This window comes from Columba livia, chromosome 7 (genome assembly GCF_036013475.1).
Source record: "Columba livia isolate bColLiv1 breed racing homer chromosome 7, bColLiv1.pat.W.v2, whole genome shotgun sequence".
Taxonomy (NCBI): domain Eukaryota; kingdom Metazoa; phylum Chordata; class Aves; order Columbiformes; family Columbidae; genus Columba; species Columba livia.
In genome coordinates, this window is record NC_088608.1 from 35,847,073 (window position 1) to 35,863,931 (window position 16,859).

Consider the following 16,859-nt stretch of genomic DNA (forward strand, 5'->3'; position numbering starts at 1 on the left):
TGGTCCAGGGCTGGTGAAATGTCTCTTCTAACATGGTGTGCTATAAAGTCAGCATTAAGCATCGCCCACTGTGTAAAACCTGGGCAGGAGCTGTTTTGTGCAGGTTTTGGCATTAGTGCACCCAGCAGGGGTGAAGGAGGGTTGTAGGGCTGCTGAGTGAAGGATTTGCATCCCCATTCCCTGCCTTTCTGTGTGCACCTTAGTGAAAAATGTGGTAGACTTTCTGCAAGCTGGTGCCTGGGCAGCATACCCAAGCATTGCATCTCTGAAAGGGAGATGCATGTGGGAAAGCACAGGAATCATGCAAGAGCAAATCAAGGATACCTGATATTCTCCTTTCTAGGGGTGATGCTCAAATGGGATTGCAACCTAAGCCTTCATTTTAGTATTTTAGAAATCTTGCTTTGACAGTGCCGGTACCCAGACAAACATCAGTTCAGACCTTCTGGCTTTTAAAACCTGGGCAGCTGTTGCTGGCAAACTGGATGGGAGCTCCTCAACAGAAATGCAGACTGTCAAAACTTGGCTGTAGCTTGGAGAAGTTGCTCAGCGTGGATAAGGCAGCAGCATCGTGCCGTGCAACGGGAGGGAGCCCTGTTGGGCTGGGTGACCAGGAATTCAGAGCTACCTGCTGTCTTGTGTTGTAGCAGCCCACCACTTACGGTCTCCTTGTGCTTTTCTCTGCACCCCCTTACTCTGCACAGCTGTCTTGGGCTCTTGCACATGCTGCTCTTGAAAGTCTTCCTCTGTACTTGATATCATACGGATGAAGTTTTTTTTGAGGTTACTGCAGACACCTGTTATCCACCAGGCAGCTTCTCTCTTGCAGGTTTGACACAGGACATCCCTGCTTCAGCACTGAGGTGATTAAATATGGAAACCTGTCGGGGAGGCAGGGTTTGGCCTGGCTCAGGAGCGTTACGGCATGCTGTCCCCTCACCTTTGGAGCTGCACACACAATGGTAGCCTGCTGGCTACCTACTGTTTGCCAGGCATTCCCTTGGGAGGAAGAGGGACCATCAACACCAGGTCCAGCTAGTGTGCATGTCTTAGCTGTCTGGCATAAATCCAGCATGCAAGTTTGTGGGGCCATAACTTGCAAAGTGCTTTGCGGGCTGCCCTGCACAAACACTGCTGGATCCCCTGGGGAAACCGGTTTTAGGCCACTGAGCTGCTGTTGTAGCTGAGGGCCTCTGTATTGGGGTCCAGTGAGGGCTGGAGGGTGCCTGGACATCCCTCCCACTGCCTCAAGGTTGGGTTTCCCAGCCAGCAGGCTGGCTTCTGCTGAGGAGAAGGGAAGGTGCTTTTCCCAACTCTCTCAGACACCCCCGATGATTCTGCAACCTTGCGCTCGTCTGAAGCCATTCCCAGTGGAAGGCGGTGGGAAGCTCATGGGCCAGCCAGTGTGAGGGATGCAGGGGCAGGTGGCACCCAGCTCCAGCACTCAGGTAGCAACCTCCATCTTCCTCCTCCTTGTACCAGTGTGTGTGATCCCCTTCCCCTCCCGGCCCTGGAGCAGGACACAGCCTTTGCAGTGTTGACTGATGCAGGAAAGCAGCGGAGCTCCACCACGCTGCCTTTGCACGCTGTAACCATTTTCCCTTGCATATGCCCAGGTTTGGATGCCAGTCCCCCGGCCAGTACTCATGAACTCACCATTCCCAATGATGTAAGTAAACCCAAGTGCTTCCTCACCATGTGTGTGTTTCTGTGTGTGTACACATATATATATGTGTGTGTGTGTGTACATATATATATATATATATATATAAGCTGCAGGCATATGGCTTTGTTAAATATATTTAGAGATGCCCCTTCACCAGGTTCACCTGTGCCATGTGCAGCCTGTTGGGGATCAGCCTGCAGCATAAAGCACCTTCTGGACTTTACCCCTTTGGTAGCTTTCCTAGGTACAATCCTTCTTAATGCTCCTTTTCCCTTTCCAAATGAACTCGGTGCTCATGAAACAAGCGCAGTTGACAGCACTGGGAAGGGGAGAGAGCTTGTGAGCCAGTCCTGATTAAACCATAATCATTTAATCTAGCACTGGATCGAGCGTGCTTACTGAGGGGTTGGAGAGGAGGTAAGTAATGAGTGTTTCTAATGTCATGAAGTGTCGCACGAGCTTTTGAAGGGTGGTGCATCTGATCTTGATACTGGTGGCAGTCAGCTTTTGGGTCTTATAGATGGAGGTGTTGTGGTAAAGTGGATGTTGGACTGAGATATTGGCTGGGAGGAGGCTGGAATCACACAAGGCACTGAGTGGTGCGAGGAGAGTGCTTGGGGATGCTCAGGGGGATGGAAGTGGGATGGAAAACCCTGGCAGCAATGAGAGGAATATCAAGCTACCCTTTGCAAAGGGCCTTTCCTCCCCTTTAACATGCTGAGGGACATGCCACGGGACTTGGGAACACTCAGAGCATCCACTCACTGAAAGCCTGGTTCTCATCTGACCTGCACACTGTTAAATGTCATCACCTGCATCTTTCTGCTTGCTGAAATATGCCTCCCTAGCTCTGCCTCCTGTTGCTTTGAAGACTCCTAAATTCACACTGCTACCTTCCCAGGAAGCAGAGAACAAGTTTTGGCTTCTTAAAGCAAAAGGTCTTCAGGCGTATTTTAGTGATATAGGTCAGCTTGTGGGTGTGCTGCAGAGAATGGACAGTTGAGGGAAAGCTGATGATGAAATCCATCTTGTCACTCCTCTGAACATCAGGAGAAACTTGAATGCTGTGCAGAGACGCTTGGATGTTGCTGAACATTTCTCCAAATAGGCTTTGCTCCTCGGGTCTCCCCAGCAGGTTCCCAGCTACAAGGGATATTTATTTGCTGAAGCATCTCTGAGTTATTTCTGTGCTGTGAAAAGCAGGATGTGCAGCTGTTGGGCTGTACATCACACTGCAGCCCCCAAGATAACTGGTACCCTCCCAGTGCTGCAGTGGGGTGTATATTAATGTCTGTATGGGACAAACCACAGTAGTTTGTCTGACAACAGGACCAGCCCCATGATCTGACAACAGGACCAGTGAACCTTTGGAGGAGCACTTGTCTCTGCTTCTACAGACAGCAACAGAAGCTCAGCAGTTGCCAAGATGAGTGTCCCACATATAAAATTCCCAGGTGCAACCTTAGAAAGAAGCTCAAATGCTGATGGCCAAGAAAGGCATGCGGAAATACCTTGTTGCTGTTCTGGAAAATACTGACATCTTGATACACGTTGCCAACTTGTGGAAGTGCTTGAGTGAGCCATAATTTGATGTGCAAATGAGCAAGAGCCAAGATGAAGACCATTGAGGAAATTAAAGTCTCCAAGTGTCTCTAACATTTTCACAAGAAGGTGAAAGCCACATTTTGAAGCAGAATTCTCCTCTTCTGCTGGCACCACCAGCCAGGTGGTGCCCTCCTTGTCAAAAGTGTACACACCAGCGAGCCCTTGCATTGCACTGAGAGAGCTGAAGGGGTGACAGAGGGAGCAGGCGCTGGCTGCAGCGAGGGTGCCCCATAGGGAGTGGGTGAGCAATGGGGTGAGCAAGAGGTTGGAGTGGGGTGAGCAATGGGAAGCTGTCAATGGTGTGTGGTTGCACCAGCTGATGAGGGGGCACTTGGGGTCAGGCTATCCCCGTGGAAGGTCGTGGGTTTGTTTTCTTCTGATAACGCATCCCATATAACCACCTTTAGGTTCACTGTGGCTGGCAAGGGGATGGGTGTGGAGCACAGCCTGGAAAGTGACATTCCCATCCTTATACCCTTGCAAAACATGGACCCATCATTAGACCATGTTTGTTATTATTACCGAAATGAGCCCGGTGTAATGCCTTGCCCTTCCTGAAGCCTTCTGAGATGCCAGGCATTGTGTGCAGATAACTGAAATTTACCCCCCAGGAAGCAGGGCAGGCTGCTGGATGTGTCCTGGGAGGACTGTGTTCATGTGCAGGTGGGATTCACCCCTGGGCTGTCCCTTTCCTGTTTCCATGAGCATCAATGTCACTCGTGCCCCAGGGCAGGGGAGGAAGGCTTCTGGCCAGTGCCATGCAGTTGTGGTGCCGGTGACGGCCAGAGCTGCCACTTCTCAGACCTTCCCTCCATGCTTTTTTTCTAGCTAATAGGCTGCATAATCGGACGCCAAGGGACCAAAATCAATGAAATTCGGCAGATGTCGGGAGCGCAGATCAAAATTGCCAACGCCACGGAAGGGTCATCAGAGCGCCAAATTACCATCACAGGAACCCCTGCAAACATCAGCCTCGCGCAGTACCTCATCAACGCCAGGTGAGACCCCTTCGCCGAACTCCACTGCATCCCGCCACGGCTGAACCCGTCCTGCCGGCGCGGCGGGAGCGGCACTTGCTCCCGGCATCGCGGGCCAGGAGGGGCTTCCTGAGGCCGGCTGGGATGGATGGTGGCTTGCTGAGACCTCTGAGCAGGGACCAGACGTCACCAGCGGGAACTCTCGCCCCAGCTGGCACTTTGGCTGGGGACTGGGAGCTGCTTCGCTGCCGGTGGAGCGGCCACAGGTTGTGCCAGTCGCCTGCCCACCCGCCACCCTCGCTCGAGGATTTTGCTCATGTGTGGGCAAAATTGCCACCGCCTTTCCCTGCAGACAAGGCAGGGGATGGGGACAGAGCTGAGGTGGTGGTGGGGAAGCATCACTTGGGACCTCCTCGCTGGGATCCCAGCATCGCTTACCGCTGCATCAGAACCTCTTCCACGTGCTTCCAGGCCTCCCAAAGGCTTTTCTCCATCCAGTGAAAATAATCAGTCCAATAAACGCAAGACATGGGAATGGCCTGATTGCTTCCTTTTCATGCAGGACTTTACAGGGGCTTAGAGCTCCCAACACTGCCTCCAGCCCGGGGCAATGCTGCCTGTGCCGAGGGGGACCGGGGGTCTGGCAAGGCACTGCAAGGGGCGCGTTAGGAGGAGAAGTAGCTGGAAGGGGCTTGGGGACCAGCTCCATGCCGGCGGTGAGCTGTGTCCCGGGTGCTCACACAGACCTGTTTGCCTGTGCCTGCGGACTCATGGATGGGGAGCTTAAGGGGAGACAGGGCCTTTTGGTGGCTTCATGCCCACCTGGCACAGCCGTGCAAGCCAAACCCGTCCATCTGTCTGTGCGCTCTGCCATGGGCAGAGTTGGTGCCTCACCAGCCTGCCACCATCCCAGGACATGTGGGGCTGTGGGAGGCTCCCAGCGGCGTCCCAAGGATGGAGCGGGCTGTTGGTGGCGACTCTAACGTTCCTTGGGGTGCAGGCTGGGAGCACCAGTGAGGTCTGTGTGTGATTTCTCCTCCTTACACCCAACCCACCTCAGCCCCAACCTGCAACAGACCTCCACCATCCTGTCCTGCCCTGCTGTCCTGCTGCCCGCACCTGTGGCACCTCTCCAGACGCCCAGGAGAGGGACAGGAACAGCCCTGCTGAGCGTCTTTCCCCACAGCTCCTTGCCAATCCCCTCCCACTCCCACCTCTTGAGACAAGAGAGGGAAAGAAAAGAAAAACGAGTGGCTCTTGGTTACCTGGCTGAGCTGCAGCCTGTGCTGTGGTGGAGGCAGAGGTGACCTGGGGGGGGGCAGGATGGGGCAGAGCTCAGCCTCTCCTGTAGTTCTGAAAACCAGAGCAAAACGAAGAACCCGAGTGAGCTGGGACAGCTGCATGTCCTCCGTGGGAAGGATGGTGATAGAAATGAAGCTGTGTGCTGGGATCTCTCCTGCCAGCATCCCTGGTGAGTGGTGCCTCTGCCACAGCGTCCCCCCTGTGCCCTCTGCAGGGACCCCCAAGCTGCCCAGCGATGCTTTGCCCCCCCAGTCTGAGCGGGGTGTAGGCAAGAGGAGAAGCGCTGCCCCGCAGGGTCTTCGTTTTCTTTTCTGCTCCAGATATTAAGCGCTTGTTTTTGTCTCCCCCCCACCCCTCTCTCTGCCCCTGTCTATTCTAGGCTGACGTCTGAGGTCACTGGAATGGGCGCACTCTAATTTCCACCCACCATCCTCCACTCCGCACCACCCGACCCTCTCCAGCCACCGGCACTCCACCCAGCCTGTACATTTACCGTCTTCCCTTTGCCTCCACAGATACTCTTTTCTTTACTAACAAATATATATATATATATAAATACACACACATATGCACACACTGGAACGTTTCTTTACGAGCTCCTTACTGTGCTCCCAAGGCTGCTCCCGAACTCTTTGGTTATGGTCCTTGTTTTCAGCGTACGATACTATTACTTCATCTGCTTTTTTGGGGGGTGGGGAGGGGGGGTTGGTTGTTCTTTGTTTTTTTTCTGCTGGTGAGACTTCAGAAGATGACGGAGTCTCTAGTGTCAGTCTAGCGTAGCTACTTACACGTTTGAGTTGACGTTGGCGGTTCTTGCTGTAGCCTATGGATGTGTGACGCCACCCAGAGCTGTGCGTGCTTCAGAGTACTTAATTTTCTCACCCTTCTTCCTTTGAGGCTCCCTCTTTGTTCGCTTTGCTTGTTCTGGCTCACCTTTGCCACTTCGCACCCCTGCCCTCAGGGTAAGGTGTAGTTTTCAAGTTTTCACTCCATGTTATTTGGGAAGTAGGTTGTGCGGGAGCCAAGCTGATGCGGATGCACGGGTTCACCCGCAGGCTTGGCTCTTTGCACCATGGCAGGGTCCAGACAAGCCCTTTTTCATACTAAGCGAAGGGAATCACACACACATACATGCAAATGGTTCTCTTTTTTAACTAGCAAGCAACTGGAATTAGGAAGAATTCAGCTGTATGGGATTCACACCCCCAGGGGCCTTTGAAAGCACTCTTTTGACAATCCCCACGAGCAAAACCTTTGGACGATAGCTCAGGAAGCTCTGTGAGCCGGCTGTGTTTGTCGTTGTTCGTGTTCAATAAATGTCTGTGCAGCTCTGCTACTGATGGGCTCCGACTGTTCTTCTCCTGGCTCATCCCGCCATCTCTAGCCCCATCCTGCCCTTTGCATCCTTCCACACCTTTTTAGCTGCTTGGAGGGAAGGTGGGGGATGTATAAAAATCTTAATTACTATTATTATTACTATTATTATTATCGTCATCATCACCATTATTTTATTTTATTTTTAGCAATGAGCAATACACTTCCTGAATATTTCTAGGCTTCCTTTTTTTTTTAAAAGGGAGGGTACTTGGCTTGCATGATGCTTTGGTTTTCCCAAAGATTAATTTACAAATTACAGTATGACAACAAACATCTCTCACTGCCCCCTTGTCTGGACAGATCTGCCATGTCTGTGCCCTGCACCGTTCCCCAAGACCCTCTCTGCCCAGTCCTGCCTTCTGTCTGCTTCCAGGCTTTACTTCTCTCTCCTGCCTCTCAAACCGGGAAACAAATACATTTTCCATCTGTTAACTTCCTACTGTACAAAAAGTATGGCACATGTTTTTCCTGTATTGCAAATGTGGGGATAGTAATACACCGTGTCCCCAGAGAGCTAAGGCAGCCACACTATATGTTTTTGCACTGTACCACATGGGAAATATTTTGTTTTTCCCAGTCAGCCCCAAGACTTCATGGCCTTTCCTCCCCTGGTACTGGGATGCAGGACCCTTTCTGTCACCAGCGCTGACTTCTCTGCCCTCACACGGGGCTGTGGTGGGGACCCAGGGTGATGCCACCACATCTGTGGAGCCAGGGATGGGCAGGGGTTTGTACACTCCAGCCCCAACACAGGGGCTCATGCAGCTGCTCAACAGCTGGCAGGGATGCTAAAGGGTGAAGGGAGTCAGTTTTCTTGAGCATGTGCCTGCTATCTGTGAGTGTCAACCAGCATCATCACTTCTCCTTAGAGGTCCGTTCCCCCAGCCCAGGAGCCCACTGCTGGCAAAGCTCCCGCAAGGTGGAAGGGGCTGCCAGCCCTGCCACTGAGCATCAACCATTCGCTCAGCCTTGGCATTGTATAACCCCTGCGTGCTCAGCTCTCTGCAGCGTTTCAAGCCTCTGAATTTAAAGATGCTTCCAGCTCCTTCATAAGATGCTTTGCTGCCTATTACCAACACCTTTTTGTGTTCTCCCAGGCAGTTTGGACTCGGCTGTGCCTTTCAAGTGATATAGTAGCCAAACATGCTCCAGTGTACCCCCTTATTCCCCATGCAGGGGAGCGCAGGTGCTTTCGGCATTGCTATGTGGGCTCAGGTGGAGCTGATAAGCTCCTCAGGCAGCAGATTCTCCTCATTTTTGTGCTGATGCTGGAGGAGGGAAGGAGCCCAGGCACCAAATGTTGCCTCCCCCAAGTTGCCCACTGGCCAGAACAAGCACAGAGCCATCTGCCAAGATGGTGAGTCACCTGCTGGCAATTGCCACTCCTTGCCCTCTCCTGTTCCTCCCTCCAGTCTAACCCAAGTGTTTTTCTTGTTAAAAGAAAAAGAAAGCCAACCAAGGTGTGTGGCAGGAGCTGCCTGCCTCTTCTCATGGTGCTTTTGTGGGACACAGGAGCACTTTAAAGCCCTGGCATATGGATTGCAGTCAGAAATGATCAGCAACATCATGTCAGTCAAGACAGGGAACTCCATAAGGAGACAATGCAGTTCTGGGGTTCATGTCTGTTGGGTGCTTATGCTCTGAGGAAGGCAAGGGACCTTAATGGTGTGCTAATTGCAATGAATATGGAGATGGCTTTGCATGGGGACCTGTGGTTTCTGCAGATCACGGCTGCCCTGAATTTCTTTGCTCTGTGTGCGCTGTGCTCCCCGTGCTGTTCCCCACCTCTGCTGAGACAGTGCTGCCCAAAATAGCAAATGCCAGATTGGGTCTGCCAGATGCAACCCAGCTCAGAGGCTGCTAGAGAGGAGGAGCAGGGTGTAGTGATACCCCCAGACCTATTCCAGGGAACCCACAGGTAATGTCCTCCTCTGGGTACCATCCCTATCCCAGCTGCCCCTCACCCAGTGAGACTGCGCCTGCGGGTGAAGCTGTCACAGGAACTGATGGTGAAGTGAGGGAGGTCGGGTACGAGCATCACTCTGGCTTTAGGCAGGTATCCGAGCTATCACATCAAGCCACATGCTGCAGCAAGGACCTGGGCTTATGGGAGCACTCTGGGGACGATGCTGGGGCCATGGGTGGATGGCAAGGGATAGTCCCAGCAGTAGTGGCCACCCCACAGGAGCACTGTGTCCTTGCAGCCTTGGCTCAGTGTGGGGCAGCAGGAGAGTCTCACAAATCTCCTGGCACCTAGATAAAAAGCAACACTGCTCAGGACCTGGTTTGTAAGGACTGTTGCTGAAATGTGCCGTCCTGGAGGTCAGAGCATGGGGCTGGATCCTCCCTCCTCCCCACAGCATTTCAGCTCGCTTTATCTGAATTATGTCTGCTTGTGTGATCGCTAAATCTCGAGGTATTTCCAAGGGACTTGAGAAGGCAAAGGTGCCTTGCTGTACCAAACCGATCACAATTCTGCTTTTGCTTGGAGAGAGGGTGCTTTTTTGTTGTAGCTATCTGGAGAGTGCTTATGACAGAAAAAGCAACTTGAGCAACTATAGCTGGGAAATGCCACCCCTCCTGCAAATGAAGCCAAGGGTTTCTCAAACCAGGCATGCAAAAAATGATAAATCTATACTGAGCCCCTACAAAACAAATGCTTATTTGCCTCCAGTTGCTCAGGAATCCCCTCAGAGGAGAATGGAGAGATACAGACTGGCCCGCTGCCTCTCCCCTCAGTGCATTTAGGCTTTAGAGGAGGGGGAAAGGAGCTGAGCCCTTTGCTGTAGGGCTGGAGAGGGGGAACCTGTGGAAAGCTTTGGGTGGGATCCTGCAGGAGTGGGTGCAGTGGAGGATGCAGTCATGCTGGCATGGCTGAGGCATCTTTCCTTCTGACATTGCCTTTGACTTTGCAACTTCTCTTTGGGTTTGCATTTCCCAGGTTATTTTGCAAAATAAAAAAAAAAAAAATTAAAAAAGAGAAACAAAACAACAGTGTTATGTGGAAATCTAGCGGCTTATCCATCATCACCTGGGCTTGAGCGATGCTGGAGAAAAAGATGTTTAAACAATTGCAGCATCTCTTGGGAACATGTTAATGACAGCAATGATAACATAATCATAAGGAATGGCTTTGATTTCCTTGGTACAGCTCAAAAGGAGATTTGCTGTTTTATTTGGAAGGAGCCTCGGTGTTCTGCTTTTACTTGTGATATGTCTTTGGTTTGCTTTTTTTATGAATTTAAAACGCTCTAGTGTTGCATCCACAGCCATGCCACTGGGAAAAATATGTGCACATCTCTAATACTGGAGTGAATGTTTAATACAAGGTGAACGTCCCAGTTAATCAACAGAATAGCTTTAGCGCATTGCTTTTCTCTCTCAAAGCAATGCATTTCATCCAGACAGAATGATTGAACATTTCTGGAAGTATCTGGCTCAGTATTACTCAGTCAGACTCTTTGGGAATGCATTATTTTGTGGAAAATTGTTACTTTGGCAGGAAAATTTTGGTCTGATGCTTCCTCCTGCCCCCAGAGCCTGGTGGCTCTTAATCAGAGAGGGGCTGGCTTAGGTCTGTGCTTGGCCCCCTGGGCTTCAGCTGAAGCTCTCCACTCCCCCTCATATCCTTCCCAGGTCATGCTCCCAAAATTAAGTGTTTGGACTATTGTTATGTGCATTGTTTTTCCTAGACTGTATTTGCAAATCTAGTACATAATGGAGTTGAAAAAAAAAAAAAGTAGATAGTTTCCCCTAAGGGAAAGTGACTTTCACCAGTGAGACTCTTTAACGCTCTCTTTTAGTTGTAATTCAGGTTTTTTTTAATGTATTCATGCTAGTCACTTTTAATTATGCTAACTTCAAGCTTATGATCCATTAGCAAGGGTAAATTCCCTCCGCAGTGCTGGCAGAGGTGGGGTGTCCGGGGGATGACTCTGTGCTGTGGGAGGAATGAATCCTTAATTCCATTTTCTCCTGGGTAACAGGGGTGGAAGGATGGTGCGGCCTCAGCGCAAACCCTTTCTGACACCTTTCTCTCGCCGATGAGAGACAGCCCAGCAGCCCATCTCCCCTAACCCTGCCAGGCTGCAGCTCCCAGCCCCGGGCAGGTACCCCGCTCCCCAGCGCTGGCCCACCCAGGCTGGTCACTAGGTGTCCCTCTTGACCAGCTTTTTGCGAGCATCCTGCTCCAGCCGGGGCGTGGGCAGCATCTGGGTGCTCCCAGCTTCTGCTCCATCCTCTCGCAGAAGACACACCACGCTGCTTGGGGTGACAAGAGAGAGGGTGTTTGTATCCCCCACACCCGTGACCAGCAGTGATGTCCCATCAGTGCTGTGACCTCCATGGAGACACCCTAGCCCACCTGGGCAAGTAGTTCCCTTGGCCACAGGTGTACTCACGCTCTCTGGTTATGCCGGTTGCACCAAAGTATGACATTGGTGGCACAATCCCCCACCTTACAATGGCCCAAGCCCATTCAGTCTTCCTGACCCAGCATTTCGCAGCAGAAGGATAAGGTTTTGCTGGAGAAGTCTCAAGGGTCTCCAGCCCTGGCTGTCCCCAGGGAGGTTGGTTTGCCTCGGTTTGCAGCAGAAGCATCTGCAGCTGGCATGAGTGTGGAGCTTGGGGTGGAACGACTTGCAGAAAGGTCACGGTCTCAGTGCAATTCCCCATGTTGGATATCACAGGGAGCTGGGGATCTGCCGAGAAGGTTATTTTTGCTTTCCCTTTGAAAAAAAATGCAGCTGCGGATCTTAATCCGCTTTGCTATGCATCAAGTCCCAGGCCTCCATCCAAAGGGTAACGTGGCAGTGACTTTTAGGAAGTACTGAATGTACCAGATGTGCAACTCCTTTGACTCCAGATGTGCAGCCCCCACCTCCCACTCTACCTCAGTAGAGTTGTCGTGCAAAGAGGAACAAGAGACACCAGATTTCTCAGAAAGCATCCCACAGACTGAATCTAGACAAGTGTGAAACCAGACTGGCTCTGGATTCCAACACCCATGTTTAGGCAGTGAGTGTAACCGCAGGGATGTCTCTTCCCAGAAACGATACTTGTGTCAGCTCCACGCATGGGAAACAAAAGCAGCAAGGGGATGAGTGGGGTAAAAACGGAGCAGCGGGAGGAGGCTTCGTGGCTGTGCCCCACTCTGAACTGCGGCCTGTTGCTGATTTAAAACATGCGTGCTGTTTCTAGAAGGAACTGCTTTGATCCTGAAAGGGAAAGCTGGGATGTGCATGAGGACTCGAGTATTTGAAGCTCTCCCAGAGTGCTGTATTCTGGTTCCCTGCAGGCAGCGTCTCAGCGGTGCTATTTATTTCGGGAGGAAAGCCTGTGTCTAAGAGTGTTTCTGTCTGTACCAAAAATGGGACAAGCATCTCTTGGCTCTGGAGCCTCTCTGGGTTTTGGTGCTTCAGATGAGACTCCGGGGTGGGGGATGCTCTGGGGAAGCGTGGGGATGGTGGTAATGGGCCACCAGCCAGCTGGCAGCATGGCCAAGCATGAAATGTTCAGGGAGAGTGGGCTGGGGGGATGGAGGGGGGAATTCAGGGTTGCATGCAATGGCTTAGGGTCGAACCACAACGGAAATCTAACAGGATTTCCCAGCACAAAGGAAAGCAAGATAGCTTCATGATGTGCTCACCCAAAAGCTCTCATTTAGTGGTGTGGGATTTTGAGGTTTTTTTGTGGGGTCCTTCACAGAAGAGCTCCCACCCAGACATTGCAAAGAGGTCATCTGAGGCTGCTGTGTGGTTTTCCCAAGGGATGTTGCTGTGTGCTGCTCAGCACGCAGCCGTGCTCCCGAATCTTGTACAGGAGCGCTGCAGAGAAATGGTGTGCTGCTTCTCACTGCCTATAAAAAGACAGTTAAAGGCGCAAATCTGACACCCCCAATAAACCACATTCTCTGTGTTTGAAACAGGTTTTCAGTTGCGTGCTAATATTGCTTTTCTTGCCTCAAGTAGAGTTCCCCTCCAAACATTTCATTTTGAAATGCAACGATTTTAAGATGGCACAGTGCATCTTTAAATGCAGCAATACTTGGGGTGGGGGTTTGGGCTGAAAAAAATATTTGCTGGTGTGCCTGTGGTCTTATACCTGGGATGCAGTGTTCACCCTGTGATGCTTGTCCCCTCTGTGCTGGGTAAGCCTGTGGCTGTATGACTACAGCTCCTTGTTGGCCAGAACATGGACAGGGTGTGCTTTTTTACCCTTAGCACAATGCCAAGCACAAAACCTACTCACGGGCTTTCTGCTGTTCACCTGCAGAGGGGGGGCAAGGGTGTGTGCCCTTCCCCAGTGCTCCTCTCCTAGCTGCTGGCTCTTGCCCATCACCCCCAGCCCCCACTCCCAATGCATTTGCCCGTCACCCCCAAATCTTGCTGCATGGGCTGATGGGGACCAGTAGCACCAGTTCTCCTGGTTCACCATGCTCTTGAACACATTTGCAGGGCACAGAGAGACAGGCAGGAGGGCAGGGGTGATTCTCAGCCCAGGGACAGCCCACAGCATGTAGTGTGGGGTCAAGGCATTTTACCTGCACAAAGCGTGTGGCTTCAATATGTTCAGACAGCTCCCCTGGAGCTCCCAAAAAGCTGCTCTCGGCATGCAGCAAGACCCCACAAGGCAAACCCGCAGTGCCAGGTGAGTGCCTTGGCTCAGCTGGCAGCCCAGGGTGCTCATGTAGGATGTATTTGGGTGTGAGCTCCAGCAGCAAAGGGTGGTTTGTGTTGGTGTAGCAGGGCTCAGCCTGGGCATGGCTCACTCAGGCTTAGTCTTAGGAGTGCAGGTGATCTCAGCATCACACTGGAGAGTTGCTTGGGTGGTTTTGCAGGGCCACATGTGTCAGCATAGCCCGAGGCACAGCTGGGGCTGGGAGGGGGAAACACCAGTGCTGGAGTCTTGGCTGAGCCCTGACCATCTCCTTTCATTGACCCCCAGCTCTCCAGACCCTGATCCCCACGGGAGGAGCTCCTTCACCGCCTGACTGGAGCACCACAGCCAACATGGGCCCAATGGCTGACGCTTGAATCCTACCTGAAGACACCACCAGCTTCCCACCAGCTTCTCCCTGTCCTCCGTGGCACCCTTCAGGCCAGCTGCCCGGAGCCCCCCGCCCGTGGCTGCACAGATCCCTCAGCCATGGCACGAGGCAGCAGCGGGACCGGGTGGCTCAAGCAGCGGCTTGCAGAGGGACAGCAGCTTGCAGCCAGCACGCAGCAGTACCTGCTTCTGCAAGCAAGTGGGTCCCCATCACCCTTCTCTGCGCTTCTTTATCACCTCTTGCTCCCTTGACGCTTTGCAATGTACTTCGTGGCTTATTTGTGTAACTGCAGTAAAGCTTTTGTTGCTTGAGGTACTCTCTGTGGTTAACAGGAGGAGATTGGGGTGACAGCAAAATGGGGTCCCCAGGAAGTACACACACTGCTTGGCCAGCAGGGCATTCACAGGGAGGGTTGTGGGATGCTGTGGGGCAGTGCAGAAGCCTCTGTACCCCTGAAAGGGTTAAAGGGGAAACAGCCCACGCAGCCCACAAAGCAAACCATGACTGGCTGGAAAAAGGGCCTCAGAGCGCTGGCTTCACTCAGCATCAGGAAACGATCCTTTGTGGGAGCGGGGCTGCCAGGATGGGAGGAGGAGTGGGATGGGGGGAACACTGCAAAGAAAATCCAGAGCTTTCCCCGAAGGCTGTGACAGCCGGGATTCATTATCCATCGGGAGATGTGTTTATGGCAAGTGTGAGTCACTGCCAGGCCTTCGGATGGGAGCAGCCCATAGCATGGGCCGCCAACAATTTGGATGGGGTACGGGCTGCCCATCCAGCCCCACACAATGGCAACTCTCAAGCTGCACTCCCCCCCGAGCCAACACACAGCAGCCCTGGACCTTGCAGCAGACTCAGTGCTGTTTTGAGCCAAATCAAGGCACGTGTTTTCTCCAGGATGCTCCATTTCTCACTTGAGAAGCGATGCCAGAGCACTGCCCCTCCCTGCCACATCACCAGCCACGGCAGTGCCCCTCTGTGCCCATGCCCATGGGTCAGGCCAGCCCTGAGCAGGGGGTATCACTTTGTGATGATCAGAAATGGAGCTGCTGGCTCAGGCCACCACTCCGCTGAGCACCCCAATGTGCTGCATGCCCGGACCTCTGCACAGGGGGGAAATGAAGGCAAAAATACCTGTTTCGACCTTCTTCTCCATTTGGAGTCGTATTTTTGAGCAGTGCACATCACCCTTGCTCACATTTGGCCCTGCAAAGGGGGGCTGTGGGCAGGCGGGAAGCCCCTCCGGGGCTTCTGCAGCTTGCTGAACTCAAGTGCTACTGCTGGAGTCCAATTTTCACCCCAATAAACCTGCTCCCCAGGAAGCAGTAGCCCCAAATCTGCGTGGGCACTGCTGCTTGCCCCAAGTGCCTTCAAGTGGGAAATCATCCGTCCCTCGTCTGTGCCATCCTTGGCACCCCCTTTGCTGGGGCCCAGCCCCACGGCTGATCTTACTGGCCTCGTATAGAGGTGTCAGCCTGTGGGCCATCTCGGGGCAGGGTGGGTCTCGGTCACCCCATAGTCAGCATCATGGGCCTACACCCTCAGACACTTGGCGTGAACTGTGGGGTTGTCATATGCAGGGACAGGAGTTGGACTCGATGATCCTTGTGGGTCCCTTCCAGCTGAGGATATTCTATGATTCTATGAAAAAAGGTCCCCACTCCAACCCTATCCCAGCATCTGTCCAGGAGGAAAAGCCACCCTTGCTGGCTTGCAGAAAGCCGGGGAAGCTTCTGTGTTAAAACACCAACTGGCACCATCCTTAAAAGCATGCTGTTACCTTGCCTGAGATGGGAATTTGCCTAGAAAAACATGATTTTGCTCCTGCTGTGCTTCACAAATCACTTTACTGTGGATGAGGCAAGGCACAGGCAGGCAAGCCACAAATCCATCCGTGATGTGCAGCTCCAGACCTGGCACCCACTTTTCAATAAAAATAAACAGGTTTTTGGGGTTTCTTCTGCCCCAGCAGCTCGTCATATGCTTTGGCTTAGAGAAAAAAACCCTGTCCCCACTCCTGCCCCATTCCTCCAAGCAGAGCACCATGGAGACCCTCCCAAAGCAGAGCGTCACCAACAGAGATGGATGCTCTGGGAAACATAGGCCAGCCTTGCTCAGGGCTCCTTTCCTACCTCCCCACAAACCATGGGCCATCCACAAGCACCCTGTGTGCACCCTTGCACAGTGCTAGGGGACACCGTCAGGGACTGCCCAGGGTGGGGACAGCAACAGGGAAGGAGCCAGTGGCACTGCTGGACCTATGACTGCAAACACCTGGGGCTCAGCCCCAGCTACTGCTACCTTCACACCCACAGGTATGAATCCCCACCCAGGCTGGAGAGGTGGGATGTGGATGGGACGTTAATCACCCACGTGCTTCACCTGCATGCTGGTTTTTGCTCTGCAGGATGCAGATGAGCTGAAATGCAAGGCACCTGTACCCCTGTGAACTCTTTAAAGGGTGCGGATGCTCCACCCCTCTTTCCTGTCACAGAATCACAGAATGTCAGGGATTGGAAAGGACCTCAAAAGCTCATCCAGTCCAGTCCCCGCGCTGGAGCAGGAACATCCAGATGAGGTTACACAGGAAGGTGTCCAGGTGGGTTTTGAATGTCTGCAGAGAAGGAGACTCCACAACCTCCCTGGGCAGCCTGGTCCAGGCTCTGGCACCCTCACTGAGAAGAAGTTTCTTCTCAAATTTAGGTGGAACCTCTTGTGTTCCAGTTTGATCCCATTACCCTTTGTCCTACTGTTGGTTGTCACTAAGAAGAGCCTGGCTCCATCCTCGTGACACTCACCCTTTATATACTGATAACCATGAATGAGGTCACCCCTCAGTCTCCTCCAAGCTCAAGAGCCCCAGCTCCCTCAGCCTTTCCTCACA

At 52.6% G+C, this 16,859-nt stretch overlaps 1 protein-coding gene across 50 annotated transcripts in view; it reads left to right on the forward strand.

Annotated features, from left to right (window-relative positions):
* Nucleotides 1-14,286, forward strand: part of PCBP3 (poly(rC) binding protein 3) — a 59,076-nt gene extending 44,790 nt beyond the window's left edge. For 27 of the 50 annotated variants that reach the window (XM_021283103.2, XM_021283107.2, XM_005515274.4 and 24 more), the window contains 3 exons: nt 1,617-1,669; nt 4,100-4,269; nt 13,873-14,119. In XM_021283103.2, coding sequence (XP_021138778.1) covers nt 1,617-1,669; nt 4,100-4,269; nt 13,873-13,918 — 269 coding nt within the window. In that variant the 3' untranslated portion in view covers nt 13,919-14,119. Of the gene's footprint in view, nt 1-1,616; nt 1,670-4,099; nt 4,270-5,929; nt 6,887-13,872 lie in introns of those variants that run through there. The other 23 variants (XM_065069326.1, XM_065069328.1, XM_065069337.1 and 20 more) reach the window with 4 other exon arrangements.
* Nucleotides 14,287-16,859: the final 2,573 nt, after the last annotated feature.